General features: G+C 38.8%; 3 protein-coding genes across 6 annotated transcripts; all 3 read right to left on the minus strand.

Annotated features, from left to right (window-relative positions):
* Positions 1-8,370: 8,370 nt before the first annotated feature.
* Positions 8,371-17,151, minus strand: LOC116299009 (uncharacterized). The gene is made up of 4 exons (XM_089038802.1): positions 16,983-17,151; positions 16,804-16,896; positions 15,761-16,610; positions 8,371-8,944 (listed from the first exon to the last, which is right to left on the minus strand). Exons 1-4 carry the CDS (start codon positions 17,145-17,147, stop codon positions 8,628-8,630), a joined length of 1,425 nt encoding a protein of 474 aa, XP_088894928.1. The 5' UTR covers positions 17,148-17,151; the 3' UTR covers positions 8,371-8,627.
* LOC148906095 (uncharacterized) lies at positions 9,853-15,298 on the minus strand. Of its 2 annotated transcripts, none has more exons than XR_016121524.1 (2): positions 10,006-15,298; positions 9,853-9,897 (listed from the first exon to the last, which is right to left on the minus strand). XR_016121524.1 is itself a non-coding variant. In XM_089038801.1 (2 exons), the coding sequence occupies exon 2, from the start codon at positions 14,972-14,974 to the stop codon at positions 10,205-10,207; it is 4,770 nt and encodes a 1,589-aa protein (XP_088894927.1). In that variant the 5' UTR covers positions 14,975-15,044; positions 15,153-15,298; the 3' UTR covers positions 9,853-10,204. The 2 variants fall into 2 exon arrangements, 1 of the variants encoding a protein (XP_088894927.1); XM_089038801.1 differs by having other exon boundaries at positions 9,853-15,044; positions 15,153-15,298.
* A 319-nt stretch (positions 17,152-17,470) lies between the features above and the next one.
* LOC116299017 (plasma membrane calcium-transporting ATPase 1) lies at positions 17,471-24,743 on the minus strand. 3 transcript variants are annotated; one of them, XM_031707630.2, is made up of 10 exons: positions 24,651-24,743; positions 22,704-24,125; positions 22,135-22,522; positions 21,970-22,058; positions 21,446-21,625; positions 20,834-21,028; positions 20,334-20,525; positions 19,369-19,791; positions 18,880-19,104; positions 17,471-18,568 (listed from the first exon to the last, which is right to left on the minus strand). In XM_031707630.2, exons 2-10 carry the CDS (start codon positions 24,105-24,107, stop codon positions 18,413-18,415), a joined length of 3,252 nt encoding a protein of 1,083 aa, XP_031563490.2. In that variant the 5' UTR covers positions 24,108-24,125; positions 24,651-24,743; the 3' UTR covers positions 17,471-18,412. The 3 variants fall into 3 exon arrangements, with proteins under 3 accessions (XP_031563490.2, XP_031563492.2, XP_031563493.2); XM_031707632.2 differs by having other exon boundaries at positions 22,704-24,121; positions 24,651-24,736; XM_031707633.2 differs by lacking the exon at positions 24,651-24,743 and adding an exon at positions 24,264-24,391.
* Positions 24,744-26,198: the final 1,455 nt, after the last annotated feature.

A 26,198-nucleotide genomic window follows, 5' to 3' on the forward strand; every position in this document is an offset into this window, starting at 1 on the left:
AAAAAAGATGTGAAAATGGGACACATTCGATCAAAACCATGGGCTATAGTCCATGCTTTTTGTTCGAAAATGGCCGAAAATCTCCTAATTTCAAACCCTCATAAATAATTCATCATTTTTTAAAAGGTGTGAAAATGGGACACATAAGATCAAAACCATGGGCTATAGTCTATGCTTGTTGCCGGAAAACAGTCAAAAATCTCCTCATTTCAAACTCTCATAAATAATTCTTCATTTTGAAAAAGGTGTGAAAATGGGACACATTCGATCAAAACCATGGCCTATAGTCCATGCTTTTTCAACGAAAATGGCCGGAAATCTCCTAATTTCAAACCCTCATAAATAATTCATCATTTTTTAAAAAGGTGTGAAAATGGGACACATAAGATCAAAACCATGGGCTATAGTCTATGCTTTTTGCTGGAAAATTGACGAAAATCTCCTCATTGCAAACCCTCATAAATAAATCATCATTTTGAAAAAGATGTAAAAATGGGACACATTAGATCAAAACCATGGGCTATAGTCTATGCTTGTTGCCGGAAAACAGTCAAAAATCTCCTAATTTCAAACTCTCATAAATAATTCTTCACTTTGAAAAAGGTGTGAAAATGGGACACATTCGATCAAAACCATGGCCTATAGTCCATGCTTTTTCCACGAAAATGTCCGAAAGTCTCCTCATTTCAAACCCTAATAAATAAATCATCATTTTGAAAAAGATGTGAAAATGGGACACATTAGATCAAAACCATGGGCTATAGTCCATGCTTTTTGCACAAAAATGCTCCAAAATCCCCTATTTTGAAACCCTCATAAATAAATCATCATTTTAAAAAAGCTGTGAAAATGGTACAAAATCGATCAAAACCATGGCCTATAGTCCATGCTTTTCCCCCGAAAATGGCCGAAAATCTCCTAATTTCAAACCCTCATAAATAATTCATCATTTTTTAAAAGGTGTGAAAATGGGACACATAAGATCAAAACCATGGCCTATAGTCCATGCTTTTTCCCCGAAAATCTCCTAATTTCAAACCCTCATAAATAATTCATCATTTTTTAAAAGGTGTGAAAATGGGACACATAAGATCAAAACCATGGGCTATAGTCTATGCTTGTTGACGGAAAACAGTCAAAAATCTCCTAATTTCAAACTCTCATAAATAATTCTTCATTTTGAAAAAGGTGTGAAAATGGGACACATTCGATCAAAACCATGGCCTATAGTCCATGCTTTTTCCCCGAAAATGGCCGAAAATCTCCTAATTTCAAACCCTCATAAATAATTCATCATTTTTTAAAAGGTGTGAAAATGGGACACACAAGATCAAAACCATGGGCTATAGTCTATGCTTGTTGCCGGAAAACAGTCAAAAATCTCCTCATTTCAAACTCTAATAAATAATTCTTCATTTTGAAAAAGGTGTGAAAATAGGACACATTCGATCAAAACCATGGCCTATAGTCCATGCTTTTTCCCCGAAAATGGCCGGAAATCTCCTAATTTCAAACCCTCATAAATAATTCATCATTTTTTAAAAAGGTGTGAAAATGGGACACATTCGATGAAAACCATGCGCTATAGTCTATGCTTTTTGCTGGAAAATTGACGAAAATCTCCTCATTGCAAACCCTCATAAATAAATCATCATTTTGAAAAAGATGTAAAAATGGGACACATTAGATCAAAACCATGGGCTATAGTCCATGCTTTTTGCACAAAAATGCTCCAAAATCCCCTATTTTGAAACCCTCATAAATAAATCATCATTTTAAAAAAGCTGTGAAAATGGTACAAAATCGATCAAAACCATGGCCTATAGTCCATGCTTTTCCCCCGAAAATGGCCGAAAATCTCCTAATTTCAAACCCTCATAAATAATTCATCATTTTTTAAAAGGTGTGAAAATGGGACACATAAGATCAAAACCATGGCCTATAGTCCATGCTTTTTCCCCGAAAATCTCCTAATTTCAAACCCTCATAAATAATTCATCATTTTTTAAAAGGTGTGAAAATGGGACACATAAGATCAAAACCATGGGCTATAGTCTATGCTTGTTGACGGAAAACAGTCAAAAATCTCCTAATTTCAAACTCTCATAAATAATTCTTCATTTTGAAAAAGGTGTGAAAATGGGACACATTCGATCAAAACCATGGCCTATAGTCCATGCTTTTTCCCCGAAAATGGCCGAAAATCTCCTAATTTCAAACCCTCATAAATAATTCATCATTTTTTAAAAGGTGTGAAAATGGGACACATAAGATCAAAACCATGGGCTATAGTCTATGCTTGTTGCCGGAAAACAGTCAAAAATCTCCTCATTTCAAACTCTCATAAATAATTCTTCATTTTGAAAAAGGTGTGAAAATAGGACACATTCGATCAAAACCATGGCCTATAGTCCATGCTTTTTCCCCGAAAATGGCCGGAAATCTCCTAATTTCAAACCCTCATAAATAATTCATCATTTTTTAAAAAGGTGTGAAAATGGGACACATTCGATGAAAACCATGCGCTATAGTCTATGCTTTTTGCTGGAAAATTGACGAAAATCTCCTCATTGCAAACCCTCATAAATAAATCATCATTTAGAAAAAGATGTAAAAATGGGACACATTAGATCAAAACCATGGGCTATAGTCCATGCTTTTTGCACAAAAATGCTCCAAAATCCCCTATTTTGAAACCCTCATAAATAAATCATCATTTTAAAAAAGGTGTGAAAATGGTATTAAATCGATCAAAACCATGGCCTATAGTCCATGCTTTTCCACGAAAATGGCCGAAAATCTCCTAATTTCAAACCCTCATAAATAAATCCTCATTTTAAAAAAGATGTGAAAATGGGACACATTCGTTCAAAACCATGGGCTATAGTCCATGCTTTTTGTTCGAAAATGGCCGAAAATCTCCTATTTTGAAACCCTCATAAATAAATCATCATTTTAAAAAAGGTGTGAATATGGTACAAAATCGATCAAAACCATGGCCTATAGTCCATGCTTTTCCCCCGAAAATGGCCGAAAATCTCCTCATTTCAAACGCTCATAAATAAATCATCATTTTTTTAAAGGTGTGAAAATGGGACACATAAGATCAAAACCATGGCCTATAGTCCATGCTTTTTCCCCGAAAATGGCCGAAAATCTCCTAATTTCAAACCCTCATAAATAATTCATCATTTTTTTAAAGGTGTGAAAATGGGACACATAAGATCAAAACCATGGGCTATAGTCTATGCTTGTTGCCGGAAAACAGTCAAAAATCTCCTAATTTCAAACTCTCATAAATAATTCTTCATTTTGAAAAAGGTGTGAAAATGGGACACATAAGATCAAAACCATGGCCTATAGTCCATGCTTTTTCAACGAAAATGGCCGGAAATCTCCTAATTTCAAACCCTCATAAATAATTCATCATTTTTTAAAAAGGTGTGAAAATGGGACAAATTCGATGAAAACCATGCGCTATAGTCTATGCTTTTTGCTGGAAAATTGACGAAAATCTCCTCATTGCAAACCCTCATAAATAATTCTTCATTTTGAAAAAGATGTAAAAATGGGACACATTAGATCAAAACCATGGGCTATAGTCCATGCTTTTTGCACAAAAATGCTCCAAAATCCCCTATTTTGAAACCCTCATAAATAAATCATCATTTTAAAAAAGATGTGAAAATGGTACAAAATCGATCAAAACCATGGCCTATAGTCCATGCTTTTCCACGAAAATGGCCGAAAATCTCCTAATTTCAAACCCTCATAAATAATTCCTCATTTTAAAAAAGATGGGAAAATGGGACACATTCGATCAAAACCATGGGCTATAGTCCATGCTTTTTGTTCGAAAATGGCCGAAAATCTCCTAATTTCAAACCCTCATAAATAATTCATCATTTTTTAAAAGGTGTGAAAATGGGACACATAAGATCAAAACCATGGCCTATAGTCCATGCTTTTCCCCCGAAAATGGCCGAAAATCTCCTAATTTCAAACCCTCATAAATAATTCATCATTTTTTTAAAGGTGTGAAAATGGGACACATAAGATCAAAACCATGGGCTATAGTCTATGCTTGTTGCCGGAAAACAGTCAAAAATCTCCTCATTTCAAACTCTCATAAATAATTCTTCATTTTGAAAAAGGTGTGAAAATGGGACACATAAGATCAAAACCATGGCCTATAGTCCATGCTTTTTCCACGAAAATGGCCGAAAATCTCCTCATTGCAAACCCTCATAAATAAATCATCATTTTGAAAAAGATGTGAAAATGGGACACATTAGATCAAAACCATGGGCTATAGTCCATGCTTTTTGCACAAAAATGCTCCAAAATCCCCTATTTTGAAACCCTCATAAATAAATCATCATTTTAAAAAAGCTGTGAAAATGGTGCAAAATCAATCAAAACCATGGCCTATAGTCCATGCTTTTCCCCCGAAAATGGTCGAAAATCTCCTAATTTCAAACCCTCATAAATAATTCATCATTTTTTAAAAGGTGTGAAAATGGGACACATAAGATCAAAACCATGGGCTATAGTCTATGCTTGTTGCCGGAAAACAGTCAAAAATCTCCTCATTTCAAACTCTCATAAATAATTCTTTATTTTGAAAAAGGTGTGAAAATGGGACACATTCGATCAAAACCATGGCCTCTAGTCCATGCTTTTTCCACGAAAATGGCCGAAAATCTCCTCATTTCAAACCCTCATAAATAATTCATCATTTTTTAAAAAGGTGTTAAAATGGGACACATTAGATCAAAACCATGGACTATAGTCTATGCTTTTTGCCGGAAAATTGACGAAAATCTCCTCATTGCAAACCCTCATAAATAAATCATCATTTTGAAAAAGATGTGAAAATGGGACACATTAGATCAAAACCATGGGCTATAGTCCATGCTTTTTGCACAAAAATGCTCCAAAATCCCCTATTTTGAAACCCTCATAAATAAATCCTCATTTATAAAAAAGATGTGAAAATGGGACACATTCGATCAAAACCATGGGCTATAGTCCATGCTTTTTGTTCGAAAATGGCCGAAAATCTCCTAATTTCAAACCCTCATAAATAATTCATCATTTTTTAAAAGGTGTGAAAATGGGACACATAAGATCAAAACCATGGCCTATAGTCCATGCTTTTCCCCCGAAAATGGCCGAAAATCTCCTAATTTCAAACCCTCATAAATAATTCATCATTTTTTTAAAGGTGTGAAAATGGGACACATAAGATGAAAACCATGGGCTATAGTCTATGCTTGTTGCCGGAAAACAGTCAAAAATCTCCTCATTTCAAACTCTCATAAATAATTCTTCATTTTGAAAAAGGTGTGAAAATGGGACACATAAGATCAAAACCATGGCCTATAGTCCATGCTTTTTCCACGAAAATGGCCGAAAATCTCCTAATTTCAAACCCTCATAAATAAATCATCATTTTTTAAAAGGTGTGAAAATGGGACACATTAGATCAAAACCATGGGCTATAGTCTATGCTTTTTGCCGGAAAACAATCAAAAATCTCGTAATTCAAACTCTCATAAATAATTCATCATTTTGAAACAGGTGTGAAAATGGGACACATTAGATCAAAACCATGGGCTATAATCTGTTCTTTTTGTACGAAAATGGCCGAAAATTCACTATTTTGAAACCCTCATAAATAAATCATCATTTTAAAAAAGGTGCGAAAATGTGCCAAAATCGATCAAAACCATACGCTATAGTCCATGCTTTTTGTCCGAAAATAGACGAAAATCTCCTCATTTCAAATCCTCATAAATAAATCATCATTTTGAAAAAGGTGTGAAAATGGGACATATTAGATCAAAACCATGGGCTATAGTCCATGTTATTTGCACAAAAATGCTCCAAAATCCCCTATTTTGAAACCCTCATAAATAAATCATCATTTTGAAAAAGGTGTGAAAATGAGCCAAAATCGATCAAAACCATTGGCTATAGTCCATGCTTTTTGCTCAAAAACAGTCAAAAATCTCCTCATTTCAAACCCTCATAAATAAATCATCATTTTGAAAAAGGTGTGAAAATGGTCCAAAATCGATCAAAACCATTGGCTATAGTCCATGCTTTTTGCCCAAAAACAGTCAAAAATCTTCTCATTTCAAACCCTCATAAAAAAATCATCATTTTGAAAAAGGTGTGAAAATGGGACACATTAGATCAAAACCACGGGCTATAGTCCATGTTTTTTTTTTTGTCCAAAATGTTCAAAAACATGGGTTATAGCACATGGTTTGATGGATTTTTGTCACTTTCACACTATTTGATAATGTAGAATTTATGAATCGAACCAGAAAAAAGCTCTTTTTTGCCATTTTCAGGTAAAACGTATGGTCTATAACCCATGGTTTAATAGATTTTGTCATTTTCACAACTTTTGATAAGATTTCGGGCAAAATGCTAGGACTATAGCGTATGGTTTTGATAGAGTTTGGGTCGTTTTCACACCTTTTGAAAAGATACGTCCTATTTATTAATGATGCAAAATAACGTATTTTTATGCACAGAAATGGCCAAAAACAACCTATTTTGCATTGTTTTAAATTAATTTTAGAGGTGTGAAAATGACAGAAAATCCATTATAACCATCGTAGGTTATAATGCTGGATTTTTACCTGAAAACGACCAATGGCCTTAGTATGATAACCATGTATAGTACATACCATTGTAATATGATGTAGTATAGACCCCTGGATACATCTTAGTATGATAACCATGTATAGTACATACCATTGTAATATGATGTAGTATAGTCCCCCTGGATACACCTTAGTATGATAACCATGTATAGTACATACCATTGTAATATGATGTAGTATAGTCCCCCTGGATACACCTTAGTATGATAACCATGTATAGTACATACCATTGTAATATGATGTAATATAGTGGTCCCCCTAGATACACCTTAGCATGATAACCATGTATAGTACATACCATTGTAATATGATGTAGTATAGTTGTCCTCCTAGATACACCTTAGTATGATAACCATGTATAGTACATACCATTGTAATATGATGTAGTATAGTTGTCCTCCTAGATACACCTTAGTATGATAACCATGTATAGTACATACAATTGTAATATGATGTAGTATAGTGATCCCCCTAGATACACCTTAGTATGATAACCATGTATAGTGGATACCATTGTAATATGATGTAGTATAGTGGTCCTCCTAATAAACCTCAGTATGATAACCATGTATAGTGGATACCATTGTAATATGATGTAGTATAGTGGTCTTCCTAGATACACCTTAGTATGATAACCATGTATAGTGGATACCATTGTAATATGATGTAGTATAGTGGTCCCCCTAGATACACCTTAGTATGATAACCATGTATAGTGGATACCATTGTAATATGATGTAATATAGTGGTCCCCCCAGATACACCTTAGTATGATAACTATGTATAGTACATACCATTGTAATATGATGTAGTATAGTGGTCCCCCTAGATACACCTTAGTATGATAACCATGTATAGTGGATACCATTGTAATATGATGTAATATAGTGGTCCCTCCAGATACACCTTAGTATGATAACCATGTATAGTACATACCATTGTAATATGATGTAGTATAGTTGTCCTCCTAGATACACCTTAGTATGATAACCATGTATAGTGGATACCATTGTAATATGATGTAATATAGTGGTCCCCCCAGATACACCTTAGTATGATAACAATGTATAGTACATACCATTGTAATATGATGTAGTATAGTGGTCCCCCCAGATACACCTTAGTATGATAACCATGTATAGTACATACAATTGTAATATGATGTAGTATAGTTGTCCTCCTATATACACCTTAGTATGATAACCATGTATAGTGGATACCATTGTAATATGATGTAGTATAGTGGTCCCCCTAGATACACCTTAGTATGATAACCATGTATAGTGGATACCATTGTAATATGATGCATTGTAATATGATGTAGTATAGTGGTCCCCCTAGATACACCTTAGCATGATAACCATGTATAGTGGATACCATTGTAATATGATGCATTGTAATATGATGTAGTATAGGGGTACCCCTAAGGGACCGGTCATTATTTATGAGGAGGGAGGCCCACCCCCTAAATCCTGCAAGTTACAAGTTAGCCCACCCCCTTTTAGTATGCATAAAAAATATGACCCCCCTCCCAAAGTTAGTCCCAAAATGTTACATCCTCACCGATGTTTATGTAATAGATAAAGTATAATCTGGAGATATTTAAATTGGCCAGCTGATAGCTTACAGTACTCAAGCCAATGTTTTATGATTAGTCAAATATCTCGGATAATGCTGTTGTTTTTGATCGTAAATTTCAAAATCAAATTTAATTTGATCAAGATTTTTCAAGTTACATCATACCTTCATTGCGGTGATTTTGTATTCAGTCTAGACATAAATTTAGCTGTCATGGGTCGAGCTGCAGCAAACAATAATTAATAATTTCATTGGATAGTTGGACCATGAAGTGTGATGCTTGTTTGTTGGTTTAAAGATGGGGATAATTTCTGAATTAGGAATGCTTTTGTTATGGCACATTACGATAAATATCTAATTTATATCTTTTTATGATTCTTTAGGCTTCAGAAGATAGGGCTTCAGTACTTCATAAGCTTCATTGTTAACTTTTTTGATGGAGTCTGCCAGTTGCCTTACAGTTGTGCACAGTCTCTGGCTACGCAATACTTCAAGAAGTACTCTGAAAGAACTTGCGTTTACAATATGGACATCATTTGTAATGTACTCCACATCTTCTTTTGGAAGTTTCCATTCCATAGCCAAACGTTTAATATCAAGCATTCCCAGTTTTTTTGGCAGAAGTAATTTACTAAGTTTATCTATAACATCATGATTCTTATCCATGAATTGCTCTAGAGTTTGATCTGAAAAAATAAGTATAAAAAATTGTGAGAACAATTTTGTGTTATACTTACATGATTGTGATAATCAATGGATAAATAACAAGAGGTGATCGAGAAAGAACTTCAGAAAAAAAATCAGAGTTTCAGATTGCTGGATTACATTATGCTGATATCTTTAAGATTCTATTATCTTTGGCTGTTGTATCACAACATGGGACAATCACAACAGAGCTAGGCTCCAAACTAGGTGAAAGTTTAAAGATTGAATTGGAATTTAGATCGGCCCATCTGGAACTCAGATTTTCAAGTTATTTCTCTATCACTGTTGTCATAAATTTTTTAAAAAATTATATATATATTCATCAAACTCATGAATAATTAATGAGGAAAACACAACAGAAATTACGACCGTGAAGAGTGTTGTAAATCTGATACAAAACTGTGTTCATTTGAATAAACTTTAAGTTGGATTTTCTTGGCCAAATTCACTTTCATTTTGAAAATTTTAGTGAAACACAAAGGAACTAACCTAGACGTTTGATAAGTCATATACAGTATTCGTGTCCGTGTTGTATCAGATATACAATCACTCAGCTACGCCTCGTGGTTGTATATCTGATACAACACGGCCATTCATACTGTATATATTGCATATATATATATATGTATATATATATAAATGATGATAATAATAATAATTATTATTATAATAACTATTATTATTATAATGATAATATGTTTAACGTCTCTAACACAGCAAAGGTCTGCCCATTTGCAGATATCTTTAGAACAAAGGTAGCACCTTCTACTCAGATATTTTAAGGCCCTTGGTGTGAGTCTAGCTGCTGAGGCTTGAAGCTCTCACACAATATTCTGGTGCCCAACCAACCAACCTTACTGGGAGAGGGTAATATTGAAGAAAGAGATGCTTCTCGATGTCTGATAGTATTTTATTCTACAACGATGATAGAGTCCTAAGATACAAATATATAAAATCTAAGCTAAATAATAGCACTTAAAGTAAATCATGTATAGATAAATGTGAAGTAAACGATTACACATATAATAAATGGAAAACTTACATAAATAAAGATATACTGGTGCTGAATAGTCTTGTATTATAGTTCTGTCCTAAAACGTAATCTTAACGTAAACAAGATGGCCGCTCCTACTGAGCCGGTCAGCGGTATCTAACTCGTGTCCAGGCCCTAGTGGCCAGTAGAGAACTCTTCATCCCCCCCAGTCCTGGAATCCCTGACTGGGCAGTCAGAATTACTGGACTCAGTTTCTAACCCAGGTGCCTGTCTCGGGTTCATAGCGCCGTGGTGTCCTTCTGTCACGTGTAGGGCGTATGTATGGAGGTGCCTGGGTCAACGGGTTTTCTGGGGGACTGACGTCTGGTTGTGGTCCCTCGGTGGCTGGTGGTTGGGGGAGTGTGGGGACGATGGGTTGAGGAACGTTTGGGGATGTGGCACATGGTTTATCTTGTGGTAGCTCACAGGCCTCTTCAAGTGGTCCCTTGTCTGTGGGTATCAGTATGTGCTCCTGCTCCTGGCTTCTTCCTAGGGACGGCGGCGGGGATACTGTCTGCTGCGGGACTGTCGGGTGGACTGGTGTGTAAGCTCTCAGGAATCGACGATTGCGCAGTGTCAGCCGTCCCGATCCATCTACTTTCACTCTGTATTGGTCGTTCTTCAGGGATTCAACTACAAGGCCAGATCGGTCCCACTTAGTTGGGTTTGGGCCATGCTGGTTTTGAAGGAAGACTCTGTCGCCAGGGGTTAGTGGGCGAAGTGGTCTCGAGTGGATTCTCAAGGACTCGGTTGTGCGGGACATCCTTGTGCGCAGGGCTTCTTCCTTCGCTATCCAAGCCTGACGCCATAGTGGTCGGACGTTGGGGTTTGAGAACTTTTCTAGTCGACTTACAAAGGTAAGTGAGTCTCGTAGTGGCCGACCAAAGATTATTTGTGCGGGTGATAAGTTGCAGTCGCGGTCGGGCGTGTTTCGCAGCTGTAGGATTGCACGCAAGAAGCGGTCTTGGTCGAGGTTCCCGGTTGGACCAGTGTTGGACATTAAAAGTCTCTTTGCTGCCTTAACAGCAACCTCCGCTCTCCCATTGGACTGGGGGAAGCTTACTGAGGACACGCGGTGTCGCACGTTCCAGGAGCGGAGGAAGTTTTGAGTGTTACCTGCTGTGAACTCTGGGCCACCATCACTCCCAAGTTCCTCTGGGACGCCGAACGTAGCGAAGAATCTGCGTAAATGATGGACCAGGCCTGCTGATCCTCCTAGATCGGTGCCAGCTGTTGAGCGTAGAACCTCTACCCAACCTGAGAGGCGGTCTCCGACGACAAGGTAGTGGCAACCCCCGTGGTCGAAGAAGTCTGCAAAGATCGCTTCGAAGGGGGTGGATGGTGGTGGCGAAGGTAGAGGGGGTGTGGCCGCTTGTGACGGGGCATTGCGGTTGCAGTCGGCACATCTTTCTCTGGTGTCCTGAATGTCCTTTGATAGCCCAGGCCAGTAGACGATGGCACGGGCACGCTGTTCCATCGTGGAGGCCCCTTGGTGGGCAGCGTGGAGGTGCTGGAGGATCCCTTGGCGTAGGGAGGAGGGAACAATGACGCGGTCGTTGTACAGCAGGACACCTTCTTGGATATAGATGGATTCGCTGATTGGGGAGAGATTGGTTAAGGTAGGGTCTTTGCTGTCTATATTGCCGTTTTGCTCGAGGAGACGGAGAGCGTGGCAGAGGGATTCATCTTTAGCTGTTTCCTGTGCTAGGAGGGACCACGATATTGCACTGAGGCCTTGAGCGTCTTCGCGGATTGTAGACATCAGCGCTGATTCTGCTAGGTCAGGTTCGCTTGGTTTACCGAGTGAGTAGTGGTTCTCGGAGCTCGATGGTGAGGGGTGTCTTGAAGTGGCGTCAGCGGCGTGGTTGGTTTTCCCGGGTCTGTGGACAATCTCGAAGCGCCACGGTAGGGTGCGCTGCTTTAGTCGGAACAGGCGGGAGTTCGATATTTCGTCTAGTGTGCGGTCACCGAAGATTTTTACTAGTGGCTTATGGTCGGTTACTATCACAAGGTTGTCACATCCTTGCGTAAAATATCGTGTTTGTTCGAGGCCCCAAGCAACAGCAAGTGCCTCACCTTCGACGGCTGCGTAACGCTGCTCTGCTGATGAAAGGAATCTTGAACCTGCTAGCGTGATTTTCCATCCCCCTGGGCAGCAGTCTGGTATACCGGAGGGGCAGTTGCAATGTTGCTGAAGCAGGAAGTAACCGATCCCGCGGTTGGACCAATCAGGCCGTAGGCAGGTGCGCCGTTGCATGTCAAAGATTTCAACACCTTCCCGGATGGCTTCTACGATGACTTCTTTGGACTGTTGGAATGCTGCCTCCAGGTCTTGGGACCATGTGAACTTACATCGAGGGCTGAGAAAAGGTTTGAATACGGCCATTGTGTCTCGCAACTGTGCGTAGTTCGCCACCTGGTTGACGAGGCCAAACCAGCTCCTGATGTCTGTCGTTGATTCTGGGGAGGGGAAGTCGCGGATGGCATCCAGGTACTTGGGGAGCGGTTCGATTGTTGCGTCCGATATCTGGAATCCCGCAAAGCTGACACTTTTCCCTGCAAATTGAAACTTATCTGGGTTGAGGACGATGCCGGACTGGCCGACTCTGGTCAGGAAGTCAATCGTTCTCCACCAATGTTGTTCCAGATCGGTGTCGTGGTGTATGGTGTCATCTACGCAACGTTCCTTTCGTTCAAACTCCGAGAGGATGGCACTGAAACGGCGATTGTATCCGTCTCCTGAGGACAGGAAGCCTTGTGGCGCCCTGGTGTATCGCCAGCGTCCAAATGGTGTGATAAACGTGGTGAGATGGCGATCTGATTCTCGCAGTGGGACGCTGTGATAACCGTTCCAGGCATCCGTGACCGTCTTCCACGTGTTCTTGGGGATGCGTCGCGCCAGGTGGAAGGGTGACTCAGTGGCGAAGGTTTCGCGTTGGCAGAACTTGTTAAGGGGTGAAAGGTCCACAGTCCTGCGGGGTGAACCGTCGTGCTTCCGAGTGACCACCATGCGGTGGCACCAGGTCACCGGTTCCCCATACGGCACTCGCTCGACAACACCGAGTGCCTCGTCGCGGAGGAGGTCCTCGTAGACTTTTTGCTGCCAATGGACAGGTATGCTGGCTGGTTTGTGACATGCCTTTGGTGTGGCCTCTGGATCCACATGTATCTCAACTGGAGGTCCTGCCATGCAGGGCAATGCTCGATGAGGGCAAGTGTTGAAGGTTGAAGATGCGTATTGTTCGAGGAGCCAGGCTTTCATTCTTTCATTGTTTTCCGGGGTGCACGGAAATGGTAGCTCGTTGGGGCGTTGTGGTGGGGCTGTGCGCAGAGGGCATGAACACGTTGTGTCGTTGGCATTGGGTGGCGTAGTACAGCCATCGTTGATAAACCTACTGGCGTTGATGGATGAGGGTTGTTGTTGTTTATGGACGCTGTCGTGGACGTGTGTGCCGTTGAGGGGTGTCTTTGTGTTCTCTCTGGTAGGGAAGTGCTCGCCCAGTAGGTCGAGGTTGAGCAGTGACTCGTAGGACAGGTACATGTCTCGCACGGAGCTGCTTACATACACCATCGAGCGGCAGGTTGTTTTGGCACCGTCTCGTGAGGCTGCTGTTAGTGTGGCAAAGAACGCACCCTCAATGGCGATAGGGGAGCGGTTGGCGGCTGAGAGGCCAAGACTGACTGGTCGCAAGTCATCACGGGAAAATCCACAGGCAGTGAACTCCTCTAGGGACCAGAGGTCTGATTGTGCGCCAGTATCTGCGATTGCAGATATTTTTGCCTCCTTGTTAAAGCAGTGGTTGTGAGATCGGTTGTTTGGTCCGTCAACGGTGATGGTGACGGACACTCTGGGGTGTTCTCTGAAACGAGCTCTTCTCCATTCGCCCTTGGAGAATATGTGATGCTCTAGTCTCGTTGATGGGGGCCTATGGATTGTACTATGTGTTATGGTCAGGTCCCGTTTATAGCGTTGAGAGTGCTGTCTTCTTCGGCGCCGATGACTGTTGTGGGTGCTGTGTACGCTGACTGTTGTGATTTGGGCGATAGGCTCAGATTCTAGTGCCTGGATGTTGGCGGGTTTTTGGCGTTGCTTTCGTCTTCGGGCCCTGTAGCAGTTTATGCACACTTGATGGGGCTTGGTGTTCCATCCTCGCGCTCCTTCTGTAAAGGTTTTGAAGGGACTCTTACAGTCGGGGCAAGTTGCCTCTTTGGCTTGATCTGGATGTGATGGGGCCGCAGAGGGTTGTGTTCTTCGTTGTTGCTGGAATGATGACATGCCAGAGAGGGTTGATGGTGGGAGTGCATTTCGGGCCATTTCTTTGTTTTCCACCAAGGCAATAACGTCGTTCACCGCTTTCTGCAGGATGTCTTTGGTCCCGAGTACCTCGCGACGTATGTCGGGGTCGTAAATGCCGTTGAGTAAGACGTCTCGGAGGATGTGGTCTGTATAGTTAACGGTTTTGCCGCACTCGCACCGTGTGCTGTAGGCACAGGTTTCGGCCTTTCCTCGCGCCCGAGCTGTGAAGGCACGGAATGCCTCGTCGCGTTCCTGATGTAATTGCAGCAACTCGGTGCGTATAACGCACGTGGCAACCGGGATGACGGCCAGTGAGCGCATAGCAGAGAGAAGATTTCCGAGGGATTCCGATGTTGCCTTGTGGTTGGCCTTTAGGATGCTATCTCCCAATGCAGGTCCAGCACACTGAAAGAGCTGAGATGGGGCTGAAGCATCGTCTATGCCAGAGCCAGAGCGAAATACTTCCCAACGGCGGACGAATACGTTCCATTCCTCTATTGAAATGCCGATGTCTACTTTCGGCCGATCTAGTTTCGGTCCTCTTGACGCTGGGGCCTGGAGCGTTGTGGCAGTGTCTCTGTGTGCTAGCCCATGGTTATTTAGTAGTGCAACGGCGACGGCGTCTGTGACATCCTGTGTCTTAAAGGTGCAGCTAGGAACAGAACATTCAACTACAACCATGACTCTATCATGAAGAAAGAGATGCTTCTCGATGTCTGATAGTATTTTATTCTACAACGATGATAGAGTCCTAAGATACAAATATATAAAATCTAAGCTAAATAATAGCACTTAAAGTAAATCATGTATAGATAAATGTGAAGTAAACGATTACACATATAATAAATGGAAAACTTACATAAATAAAGATATACTGGTGCTGAATAGTCTTGTATTATAGTTCTGTCCTAAAACGTAATCTTAACGTAAACAAGATGGCCGCTCCTACTGAGCCGGTCAGCGGTATCTAACTCGTGTCCAGGCCCTAGTGGCCAGTAGAGAACTCTTCAAATATAATGAATATAACTCTAATAAATGGTCTGCATTTTAGAAGACTCATATTAACTATATAGTCTTGATCACAAAGAATTCAAGTCATAATATCTCTGCTTTTTTCCAAAGATAAATTAAAATTTCTGTGAGCCTTATAGTGAATATTACCAACTCATGTTATTAATATAGATCTGGACTAGGGTTGCGTAAGAGTCCTGGGCCTTACTGGCTGTAGGGATTGTATGACATATATAAGACCTCTGGTATATATATTAACCTATAGCATCACAAGATCACATCAAGAAAGCTATCATTAGAGCTAGAATTACATACAAGCTTTTCATTGCTATCAGAACACATTAAATTCCTGCTAGTCTATCTTGTTTACCCACCCCGCAACCTCTCCTACTCCTATGCTTGAGTACACTGTGTTTTAGATATAAAATCATAATTAAAGCACGGTTTTTCTCTTACCTTCTTCCATTTCTATCAGTGATAGGTTTGGGTCCTGGCTAACAGGATTGTACTCTGCGCTTTCCACCGCAACACTCTTGTCTGACTTTCTCACTTTGTGAAATTTCATCGTTAGGATTACAACGATAATAATCAGGACAATAACTAGTGCAATTAAGATGACAACACATACAAAAATCCAAGGGTTCTGCATATTTACGAATCCATTTTGTGTGGACTGCTGATGAGGAGTGGATGAATGATTCTCATAAGCTGCAGTTGTCACAACCATCGTCACAACCATCATTCCACTATCTGATTTAACAGATGAATTGATGGATTTTAACAAAGACCAAGGTGTCTGGTTCTGTTTGCCTGATGAAGTTGTGGTATTGCTGATGGAAGATGTTGCTACCAATTTTGTTGTAGGAATACTAGGACAGCCAAAGGGTCGTGCTTTACAAAGATTATCTAAATAGCAATTTGCATGGGTTTCATCTCGTCCATCATGGCAGCATTTTGCACATTTTATGCAATCAAATAAAGTGTTCTCTAAGTAGTAGCCAGGCGCACAGTCACCACAGATAGAATTTCTAGAAAGACTACAATTTTGTTTCACAATTCTATTCGAACATCTACTGCAAGAGACGCAGGGCTTTGTATTAAAACCATCAGAGAACTTCCCATTTGGACATGGAATGCATTTAGCTTCTGTTCCAACATATGCTTTAGTACCACAAGGGATTGAAAACTCCTGCGAAGAAGGACAAGGCTGACATGGTGTACATCCAACAAGTTTGTTGGTTGTTTTTGAGATCCATTTTATGTCACTGGCCTTTGGACAACTCATTTCGGCTTTGCTTACTTCAAGCTGAAGATGAAGTGAAGAAGAAGAATCAAAAGTCAAACTGTGACAATAACCATTAATTACGAAATTTTAAGATTATTACACAAATACATGTTTGGGATATTTAACTTGTGGATTGAACATTCGTCCTTTGTAGAGATGGTATTGGCAGACTGATAGATAATGTTGATGTAATACTGAAAAATGTCATACTTACATTCACCAGAATAATCGCTAGAATCATCAAAGCAGCTGGCACGCTATTCGGTTTTATACTTCTGGGTTTCGTAGTCAGCTCTTCAACGACTATCTGTTTATATTAAAGTAAAGATAATTATACTTTCAAATTTGGTCATCGTAATATTGGCAAAATCACTGGCTTGCTCGTACACATACAGTTTCGTTGTCGATCTCCGACTTTTCTTTTCGCGATTCTCGTTCCCTGGACGTATTCAGTTGCCTTTTTGATTTTTCAGCCTTCATTTTTTCTTCAAATGGAAAAAAAATCCTTTGATATCTTTCAAACTCTGATATAACTGTATTTCGCAACTCTGTTCGCATTACGCTAGGGGTTTTTCCCTTATACTGTACATCAGTACTATCAATAAACATATTTCGCTCCTCATCTCCCACGGTCAAAATAGGCAAAGGAACCCCAACCCATTTAAATTGTATCAAAATGTTCCAGCATTTTACGGTTCTCTCATACCTAAATTATGAAACAGAAAATATTACTATTAGTTACTTTCGAATCTTTGGAGGACCTTTGGATATGGCAGTAATTTACTTGTAAGTACTTTGTTTGAATGCATAATTTGTTCTTTTTAACATTCAAACTGAAATATTTACAAATATAACTAAAAATCACTACTGTTACAAAAACGTTTGACATCCAATAACAACTTTAATCACTTTTTAAAATAGTTATTATCATTTATTTATCTTAATTTTATTTTTCTACCTTTTGTTTTTACTCTAAATGTGACTCTGAACATCACACACATTATTTGGTCCAATACTTACTATATGCAGCTACTGTAACGATGGCCACACTTAGGCCTAGGGCAAACATCGAACTTTCCATGCACCGAAATTAATTCCCACAAAGAATGCCGCCTCATTATCACCTGATATCCATTGTTTTTAATGAGTTCAGTGCATGGAAAGTTTGACGTTTGCCCTAGGCCTAAGACAGTTAGAAAAGAGAACCAATTTAAATGTAGAATGAAAACAATGCATTCCAACTTTAGGTGGTGGAGCCAGTAAACAACTAGACAGTCATCTTCCTTTTCTTGTGGGAACAGAAAGATATACTGAAATGCTATTGTTTTCTGCTGCTTTCTGATTGGCTCCACTACATAAAGTTGGAATATATTGTTTTTATTCTACATTTTAATTGATTCTCGCTGTCAAAGTGGCCCCAGTTATAGTAGTCACACTGTAAACCACGTCTACAAAATAAAATTGAATGATAAGTGTAGAATACTCAAAAGAATATTGATAGAATATTTGTCTTTTAGACTAACAAATATAATTGCTTAAGTTTGTAGCAAACCAGGAAGCCTACAGATATACATTATGGGGGACTGCTGTGATTATGAACATCTGGAAGAATAATTCTTTGGAACAGAAAACAAATGTGTAGAGTACAAAAGTTGCATAATTTATAAATCTTTACTACTAGATATATTGGTAAACAATTTGACTAGTGGTAACACTGATTTCTGATTCTTTGCTTGTATTACCTCCTCTACTAACAAAAGCTATCCACCAAAGAAGCTCTTCATAACTACATAACTATTGAATATTTATAACTACAAAATACTTTAAACACGTTTGTCCATAATGGTAAGCTTCTCCATTGAAGGACCTCTCCACAACTCTTCTTCTGGGGAATTGAGCACATTTCCAGAGGGAGTGACAGGAGGAATGTCATGTGGCTCATCCTGAGGAAACCCATATGATGGCTTGTATTTGCGACCCTGAAAAAAAACAGTTAAAGAAAATATTGGTCCTTTCTCTTGGGGAATATAATCATTTTCCAATTCAGACCCCTTGTGATTCTCTTACAAACAAGATTCTTTTTTTGAGTTACAGCAAAGTACAGTTGTATCTACAAAATTCATACATTTATGTTTATGTGTCTTCTCATGTGCAAGCATTAAACAAAGAAATGATACTCTAGGGACGAACAACATATATTTGAAATGGGAAAGCATTTGCTGTAATGTAAAGAGGTCTTTTGGTTTTGTGAGAGAAGAGGAAGTAATAATAGAAGAATAACATGACATACCAGTTGAGAAACCCTAGATGTTCTTCTGATCAAGTTTACATGTCTTGTTTTAGATGTACCAATTGCTGCACATCTGACAAACATTGGAAGCCATGTCTTGGGAATAGAAAAGATAATCTGTGCCCAGATAAGCTCTGAGAAACCAAGAAAGAGACACCATAACCACATTTTTGCATCCATCCCAGATGTATGAAAAGCTCTTGTGAATACCTCAACTATCAGTATCTGGAAATAGAGAATGTAATCTGAATATTATGATTCTTATACCAGTACGTACCAGAGTTGTTTGGAAGGTTAAAACATTATAATAAAACCAATTAATTAATATTTACAATTTAAACATATGCAAAACAATGTTTCTACAAAAAAGTCAAGTTTTTTGTTGGTACAAATTCTAATAATAGCAATACACACAGGAGGGCAAAGAGTAGATTAGGGGACCCGCCCATAAATCTTAATTTGAACAGCAAGGTCTAAAGGGATGCACACCTGAATAACAACTTGTCCCAACCAGATGATGACAAAGGCATAGTTTTTATGGATTCCTTTGAACACATTCCTGCCATGAATCTCCCTGGAATTGATCTCATTGAAAAGATTCATGAATACAAATGTAGTAAACACCAGGGAGGAGTGCTTTGTGGGAATGCAAAGTGTTTCTGGTGTGAAACCATCTTCTAAATCCATGAGGTCATCACCATGGAAAATCAACACAAAGGTAACAACTATTTGAAAAAGAATATGGCCAACAGTGTTACGGATAAGTGATCTACTAATAAGTGCTTTATGTCTGCCATAAGGTTGATGTAGGAGCAGATCATCTGTGGGAAAATCTCTAGTGAGGGCAAAGGATGCTAAAGAATCCATGATAAGGTTGATCCATAACATCTGTGTTGCAACCAAAGGACTTCTCTGTAACAAGAAAAAGTAGAGAACAGGTTGCTGGATATTCTGCAGTATTTTAGTAACCTTTATGATGTAGAAATTACATTACAACCTAACCAGAGGTATAAATACCATCGACTTGCGGGAAGCACTGGTGGCATACCCCGCTAATGCGCCGCCTCTCACCAATGCGGCCCGAGTTCGAGTCCTGCCGATCTCGATGTCGTATGTGAGTAGAGTTGTTTGTTGGTTCTCTCCTGTGCTTTGAGGGTTTTTCTCTGGGTTCTCTGGTTTTCCTCCCTCCTCAAAAATCAACTTCTAAATTCTAATTCGACCTTTGGGCTTTTACTTAGTTTGGAGCCTAGCTCTGTTGTGATTGTCCCAAGCTGTGATATGACAGCGAAAAGCTTTGTAGATTTTTTTTTTTCTAGACTGTCTTCATTTTCTCACTGGACTCTGAAGATGACTTCTGCGGTCCGACTTCTGCTCAGGTTGTCAAATGATCACACTTCACAACAAACTTTAACACCTGTGTTCAAATCATTTACTGTTAATGTAGAAATACTTACCCCAAAAATACAAACACCAATGACAATCACAATAAACGCAGACCAAGTGACTGTGAACTGGAACTGAAGGAATTTAACCACTGTATTGAATACATTCCTGCCCCACTTGATGGCCCAAACAATGCTACCAAAGTTGTCATTAAGAAGAATGACATCAGAATTGTCTTTAGCCACATCTGAACCAACAACACCCTGAGAATTAAAAGAATAAAAATCGTCAATAACCATATCTTTAATGATGTTTTAACATTTTTTTTCAAATATGGATTTTGTATGCTTCTAGATGTTATTTACTTTATGTTTGTTTTAAGCTTTCTCTTGTCCTAGACATCCTGTGTGTTCTCTGTGTGTGTGTTCTATATATATAGTATATGTTCCTGGTTTTCTAGGTGTTCTCTACATTCTGTGAGAAACAGACTGAATCTAATATATTCTATTAAATTTCACTATTTAAATCTAGCAAGTCTATACAGAAAGTATGTAAATGCTATTGTATTCACCATAGTAAAGCCAACATCTGCTTTTCTTAATACTGGGCCATCATGTATACCAGAACCAGTGACAGCCACAGTTTCACCCTGTGGTTTGACATGGCTTTCCATAATCCCTTTAACCAAGGTATATTTATCTCTGGCTGATGATCTGGCTAAAATACGAAGATTTGGCCACATGGCATCAAACCTGTCCTTGTTGATCTGTACAAATGAAATCCAATGTCTATTACTAATACAACAAAAATATGTCCACATATGCACTGCATTTATCCTTCACTTCACCCAATCCAATGATTTATGACTCTGGGAGGTTGTAATATAGTACATGTATTAAGTATTTGTCTCTCACTGGTTTGCTTTAGGGTTTAATTTCTTAGGCTGCGTTCATAATGTATGGCAGGAGGTGGGGGAGGCAGGTGAAATTTAGGGGGATCGGAAAAATGTTTACCAGTAAAATGGGAGGGGGGGGGGGTTGGAAATTTTTTTACTTCAAGGGAGTTTGAATTCTTATCATAATTATTTTACTAGTACATGTATATATATACACTGAGCTGCATCCTTAAAACCTGTGGAAGTTAGCATCAGTAATTTTCTAATTGGCTCAAAATTCAATCTTACCTGACCATCAGGGTCTCTAATGTACCTATTGAATTCAGAACCATGGTACATCAAGTTTTCCTGTTCTGGCTTAATTATCCCACATTTGATAGCAATAGCTCTTGCTGTGTTCACATGATCACCGGTCACCATACATACTCTGATACCAGCCCTGGTACACTTTGCAATAGCATCAGGAACCTGATCAAAAAAGATATGGTTTGTATTAAGCATGTGTGTTTAGCTTCTCATGCAAATCTACAAAACTGTTTAAAAAATACTAGTTATAGTATACAATGGTTTATACCATGGAATATACAACATATATATATACAAATAAACAAGAGGGTCATATCCATGGTACATTGTAGATGTTTATGTCTGACTCACAAGAAACAATTGTTCAAACAATACAAGTTCAAAAACTGACAACAACACTTATGAGGAAAACATTAGAATATCCATACAGTATTATGCATTTTGATTGGCTATAACTCCTGTCATATTATGTATATATATATAGGAAAGTGAGATTGAATACATACCTCCTCTCTTACTGGGTCTTCTATACCCATAACAGCCAGAAGAGTAAGATTAGATATCACAGATTTTTCATTTTCAAATTCTTTAGATTCTTAAAAACAAAAAAGCAGCACATTCACTAAGGATTTTGAGCAACAAGACATGCATACTACTCAATAAAATGTTACCTTCTTCAGGCACACTCTTGCTTGCAAGACAAAGAATTCTTAAAGATTCATCCTGCATTGGTTTGATAATATCCTTCTGAACCCTTTCCATGTCTTCACTATTAAATGGTTTGATTTTGCCATCATTTGTGTAAATGGAGGTACAGTTTGGAAGGATCACCTCACCAGCACCTTTGCTGTAGATCTTGTGCATTCCTTTCTCTGCTTTAGTTATAGTGGTCATGGATTTTCTTTCCGGAGTAAACTCAAAGAGTTTAGCATAGCTATCTTCAGGGTGCTGATCTCTCCATGACTGATAAGTTTCTCCCACATCAATAACAAATTGAAGGACTGCACAATCTGTCATGTTACCTGCTTGCACGGGCAGCTTGTCAGGACCTGCAGGAGGCTGGTTCAAAATTATACATTACAAATAAGTAAAAAGAAAAAACATACTTGGATATTTGTATGATGGAAACATGAGAAATGATTGGATGTGATTGATGGAGAGAATGATGGATAGGAATGGAATAGGATGGTTGGGGGGATAGATAGATAGGTTAACACCAAATAATAAAACAATCAATTACCAGTATCCTAGATGTATAGCTTGTGTTGATGGCAATCCCTTTGCACAGTTCATCAAACAGATTGCTGGGGATTCTACCCTTGTAGTTTCTTGGATCTCCGTCAAGTACTTGATCTGCTGTGTATAACTTTGTAACATGCATACGGTGTTCAGTCAAAACACCTGTTTTGTTGCAGCAAACATTTGTTATGTTACCCATGGTCTCTATGATGTCCATATGTCTAACCAAGCCTTGATTTTTGTACATCATTCTGGTGCAGAAAGTTAGAGCAAATGTGATTGCTAAAGGAAGACCCTCTGGTACAGACACAACCAGTACTACTATGCCCATGATGAAGGCTCTAATATATTCATTGATATGACCTGGATGGAACTGTAGCTTCCTAGTAGAGTATGTATACACACTGAATCTTATGATGATTACAACCATGGTTATAATAGCAATTGTTACCCCAATATAACCAAGGGTGACTGCAACTCTGTTTATTTTTCCTTGTAAAGTTGCATTATCTTCTTTGTGTTTATACAGCAGGGAAATGTTGTCGTGACTCTGGTCATCTTCCGATGATATTGCTATCTCCAGTTTTCTGGAAGGATTAATTGCCACTCTTTTTGTAGCAGCCTGTGCTGTCTTTGTAAACTGGCCAACAGCAAGCACTAGGAATCTTCCACTTCCCTGGGTTACATGGGTGGCTGCATATAAAAGTGGGTCACCAGTAGGATCTTTTTCAACAATTCCACCGGTATCCAAGCACATCTCATTCACAACCAAATCAGAACTTTGCACAAGGATTCCATCTCCAGGAATAACTGAACCAGATTCAATAACACACAGGTCACCAACTGTCAGATCAGTGCGATATATCTCTTTAATATCTCCACCTCTGATAACAATAACTTTTTGTTCATGCTTCACTTGTTTGTCTTGATATCTGAAGTCAGAATCTCTCAAGTAGTCACTCAATGCCGATATAACCATCATTGCAAGAACCATTACAAGAATTCCAATGCCTTCATACCATGCTACTTCTATTTTCACCTTGTCATTGCACTGTTCAGGAAATACTAGGCCAAGGATGAGGGATAGAACAGCTCCAATAGCCAGAACAATCAAAATCCAATCTCGCATGGCAAGAAAAAGGAAGCGGAAAAAATGTTTAGGGGGATCTAGAGGTAATGAGTTGGATCCAAATATTAGACGTCGATGTTCTAACTCATCATCAAACCCCAGCACTCCTTTCTTGGTAGAAGTATGCAGTTTGCGAATGATTGTGTTTATGCCATCAATGTACCTCTCATCCAAATATCTTGTAGCTTGAATGCCCTTTTGTTTCATTACTTCCATGAGATCTTCTTTCTCAATATCTGAGAAATCAGGAACTTGTTTATCTGTTTGGTCCACCATGATTGAAAAGCTTTCTATCTTAAATCAGATTTAAAAAATATGTCGTTTAATAGATTAGACATCTGCAAATAAATCAGCCCAGAGGCGATAATATTGTGAGTGAATTCAAAAGATACATCAACAAAGACTATATGGTGCCATCTTAGTTCCACTTACAGAGATATTGTTAGAAGCGTTTGTTAATGCCTAAATAAATTGGTTGAAACGAGACATTTGTAAATCAGCCACCTCCCTGCTGCGCGTTTCGTGAACAGACAAGCAGCTAATGATGAAAAACAATATGCTTATACTAGAGCTTTTGCATTAACGACAATATTTAACCATCTGGAGAAAAATAGTTGGAAAGCCACAAATTGGTTAATCAGCCTAAATAATGGAGCAGTCAAAAGTGAATAGTGCTTAAATTCCAACGCCACGCTAACAGATAAATGATCAACAAATGAAAACAACTAAAACGAAACCAAAAGCAGCTATAAATACATTCAAAAATATACCAAAGCAAAAACAATCTCGCTAGAGAAATTTGAAGAGTTTCTTCCATACCTTTTAACAGTTACAGAAGAAGAATACGAAGTTTTTAGATCTCGATTGTCTCTTCTTACTGAGTAAAACAGATAAATGTAGATAAAGGCAAATGATAAGTACAGTGCTTGGTAACCTAGCTATCTGCCCCTTACTCGACCAGGGGATGGGGGAGGGGGAGGTGGGGAGAGGGCGTGTTGGCTTTGGTTTATGGTTAATTATAGAAAAAAATTAAGTGAAAAAATAGTCAAGGGTTAGCCCTCCACACGAAACAATACGATTAAACAACACATCCTGCTATGCATAAAGGAAATATATATCAATGAAACTCCAACAAAACCGCTTTCAGCTTCAGCCCCGGAAGTGATTATTTTTTTATGAGGTGTTCTGAGTATTTAGTAATTTTTTTTACATTATTAGCGTCTATATATCTGTTACAAATATTTGTAACTAATTTGTAATTAAGCAGTGTCTCATATGTAATTTGTAATAGGCAGAAAGTTTAAAAGAACGTATCCTAGTTTTTGTAAAGCTATCTTAATGGGAGGGGGGTTGAGAGAGTAGCCTCCCAGTTGCATATCGGAAAAGCTCGCGATATCCCACTACACAGCAAGTTTACCAACCGACTCAATACGCCAGTCTCAGGTAAAGTATATTAGGAACCTAAAAAAAATGGTTTCTAAAGAAGAAACCTACCATAAACAGGCACTTGCATCAGAAAAGTAATTTCCCCTTCACTAGAGGAGAATCTACGATATTGAGTAAGCAAGTCAATAATTTACCTGAACTGGAACGACGAGTGTGCTATTGAACCGTGGTTCTCATCATGTGTCTACAAGACAAGACTAGCTGAAGTCTTTACAAGCAAGTGCTATAGATTGTTTGTAGAGAGAGTAGGGAGTCAATAAAATCATAACCCGATACTTCATCATGACGTCATGTTCACACTGGAGGGAATATTACGTGAAAGGTTATGGACTAATGAGAACTAATGTTATAAAAACAAAAATAAATGAACATTTAGCAAAAAAAGCTTGAAGATTTAGAAAGTTGAGTCTAAAATTTATTGTCGTCTTTATTAAAACATTTTGTCCAATCGAAACAGTAAATTAATTAAATTCATGGCTCTAACTTCCCTCAGTTGCTGTTTCTACGTCTCACCAGCTTTAACTTAGAAAAGATTTATTTTAAAAAAATTACAAAAAACTTATTATCTTAAAAGTCCTGTAAAAGTTGCCTCATAATTCTCGTAGTACCGTTCAAAACAGATCTAGTCAGGGGAGTAGCCAGAATTTTAAGAAGAGGGGGGGGGGGGGGGGTGTGGGGAACAAATTCAACAACCGCCATTCAACAAAACTAGAATACGCAGTTGGAGAAACTGCTGCAACGGTGATTGGTTCGATAGTTAAATTGACTATGAAGGGCACCCATGGATACCATACAGAACCGAGAGCAGCTAAAAAAGTAGCACAAAACGTGATGTGATGAGCATGCATAATGAATGCACTTCGAGGAGTAATAAATATCCGAACCGATAAGTAGAATTCCAACGAAATGATCCACATTGGA

Source organism: Actinia tenebrosa, unplaced genomic scaffold (assembly GCF_029948245.1).
Source record: "Actinia tenebrosa isolate PJP-AT-01 unplaced genomic scaffold, QUT_ActTen_1.0 PGA_scaffold6__47_contigs__length_16458017, whole genome shotgun sequence".
Lineage (NCBI taxonomy): Eukaryota > Metazoa > Cnidaria > Anthozoa > Actiniaria > Actiniidae > Actinia > Actinia tenebrosa.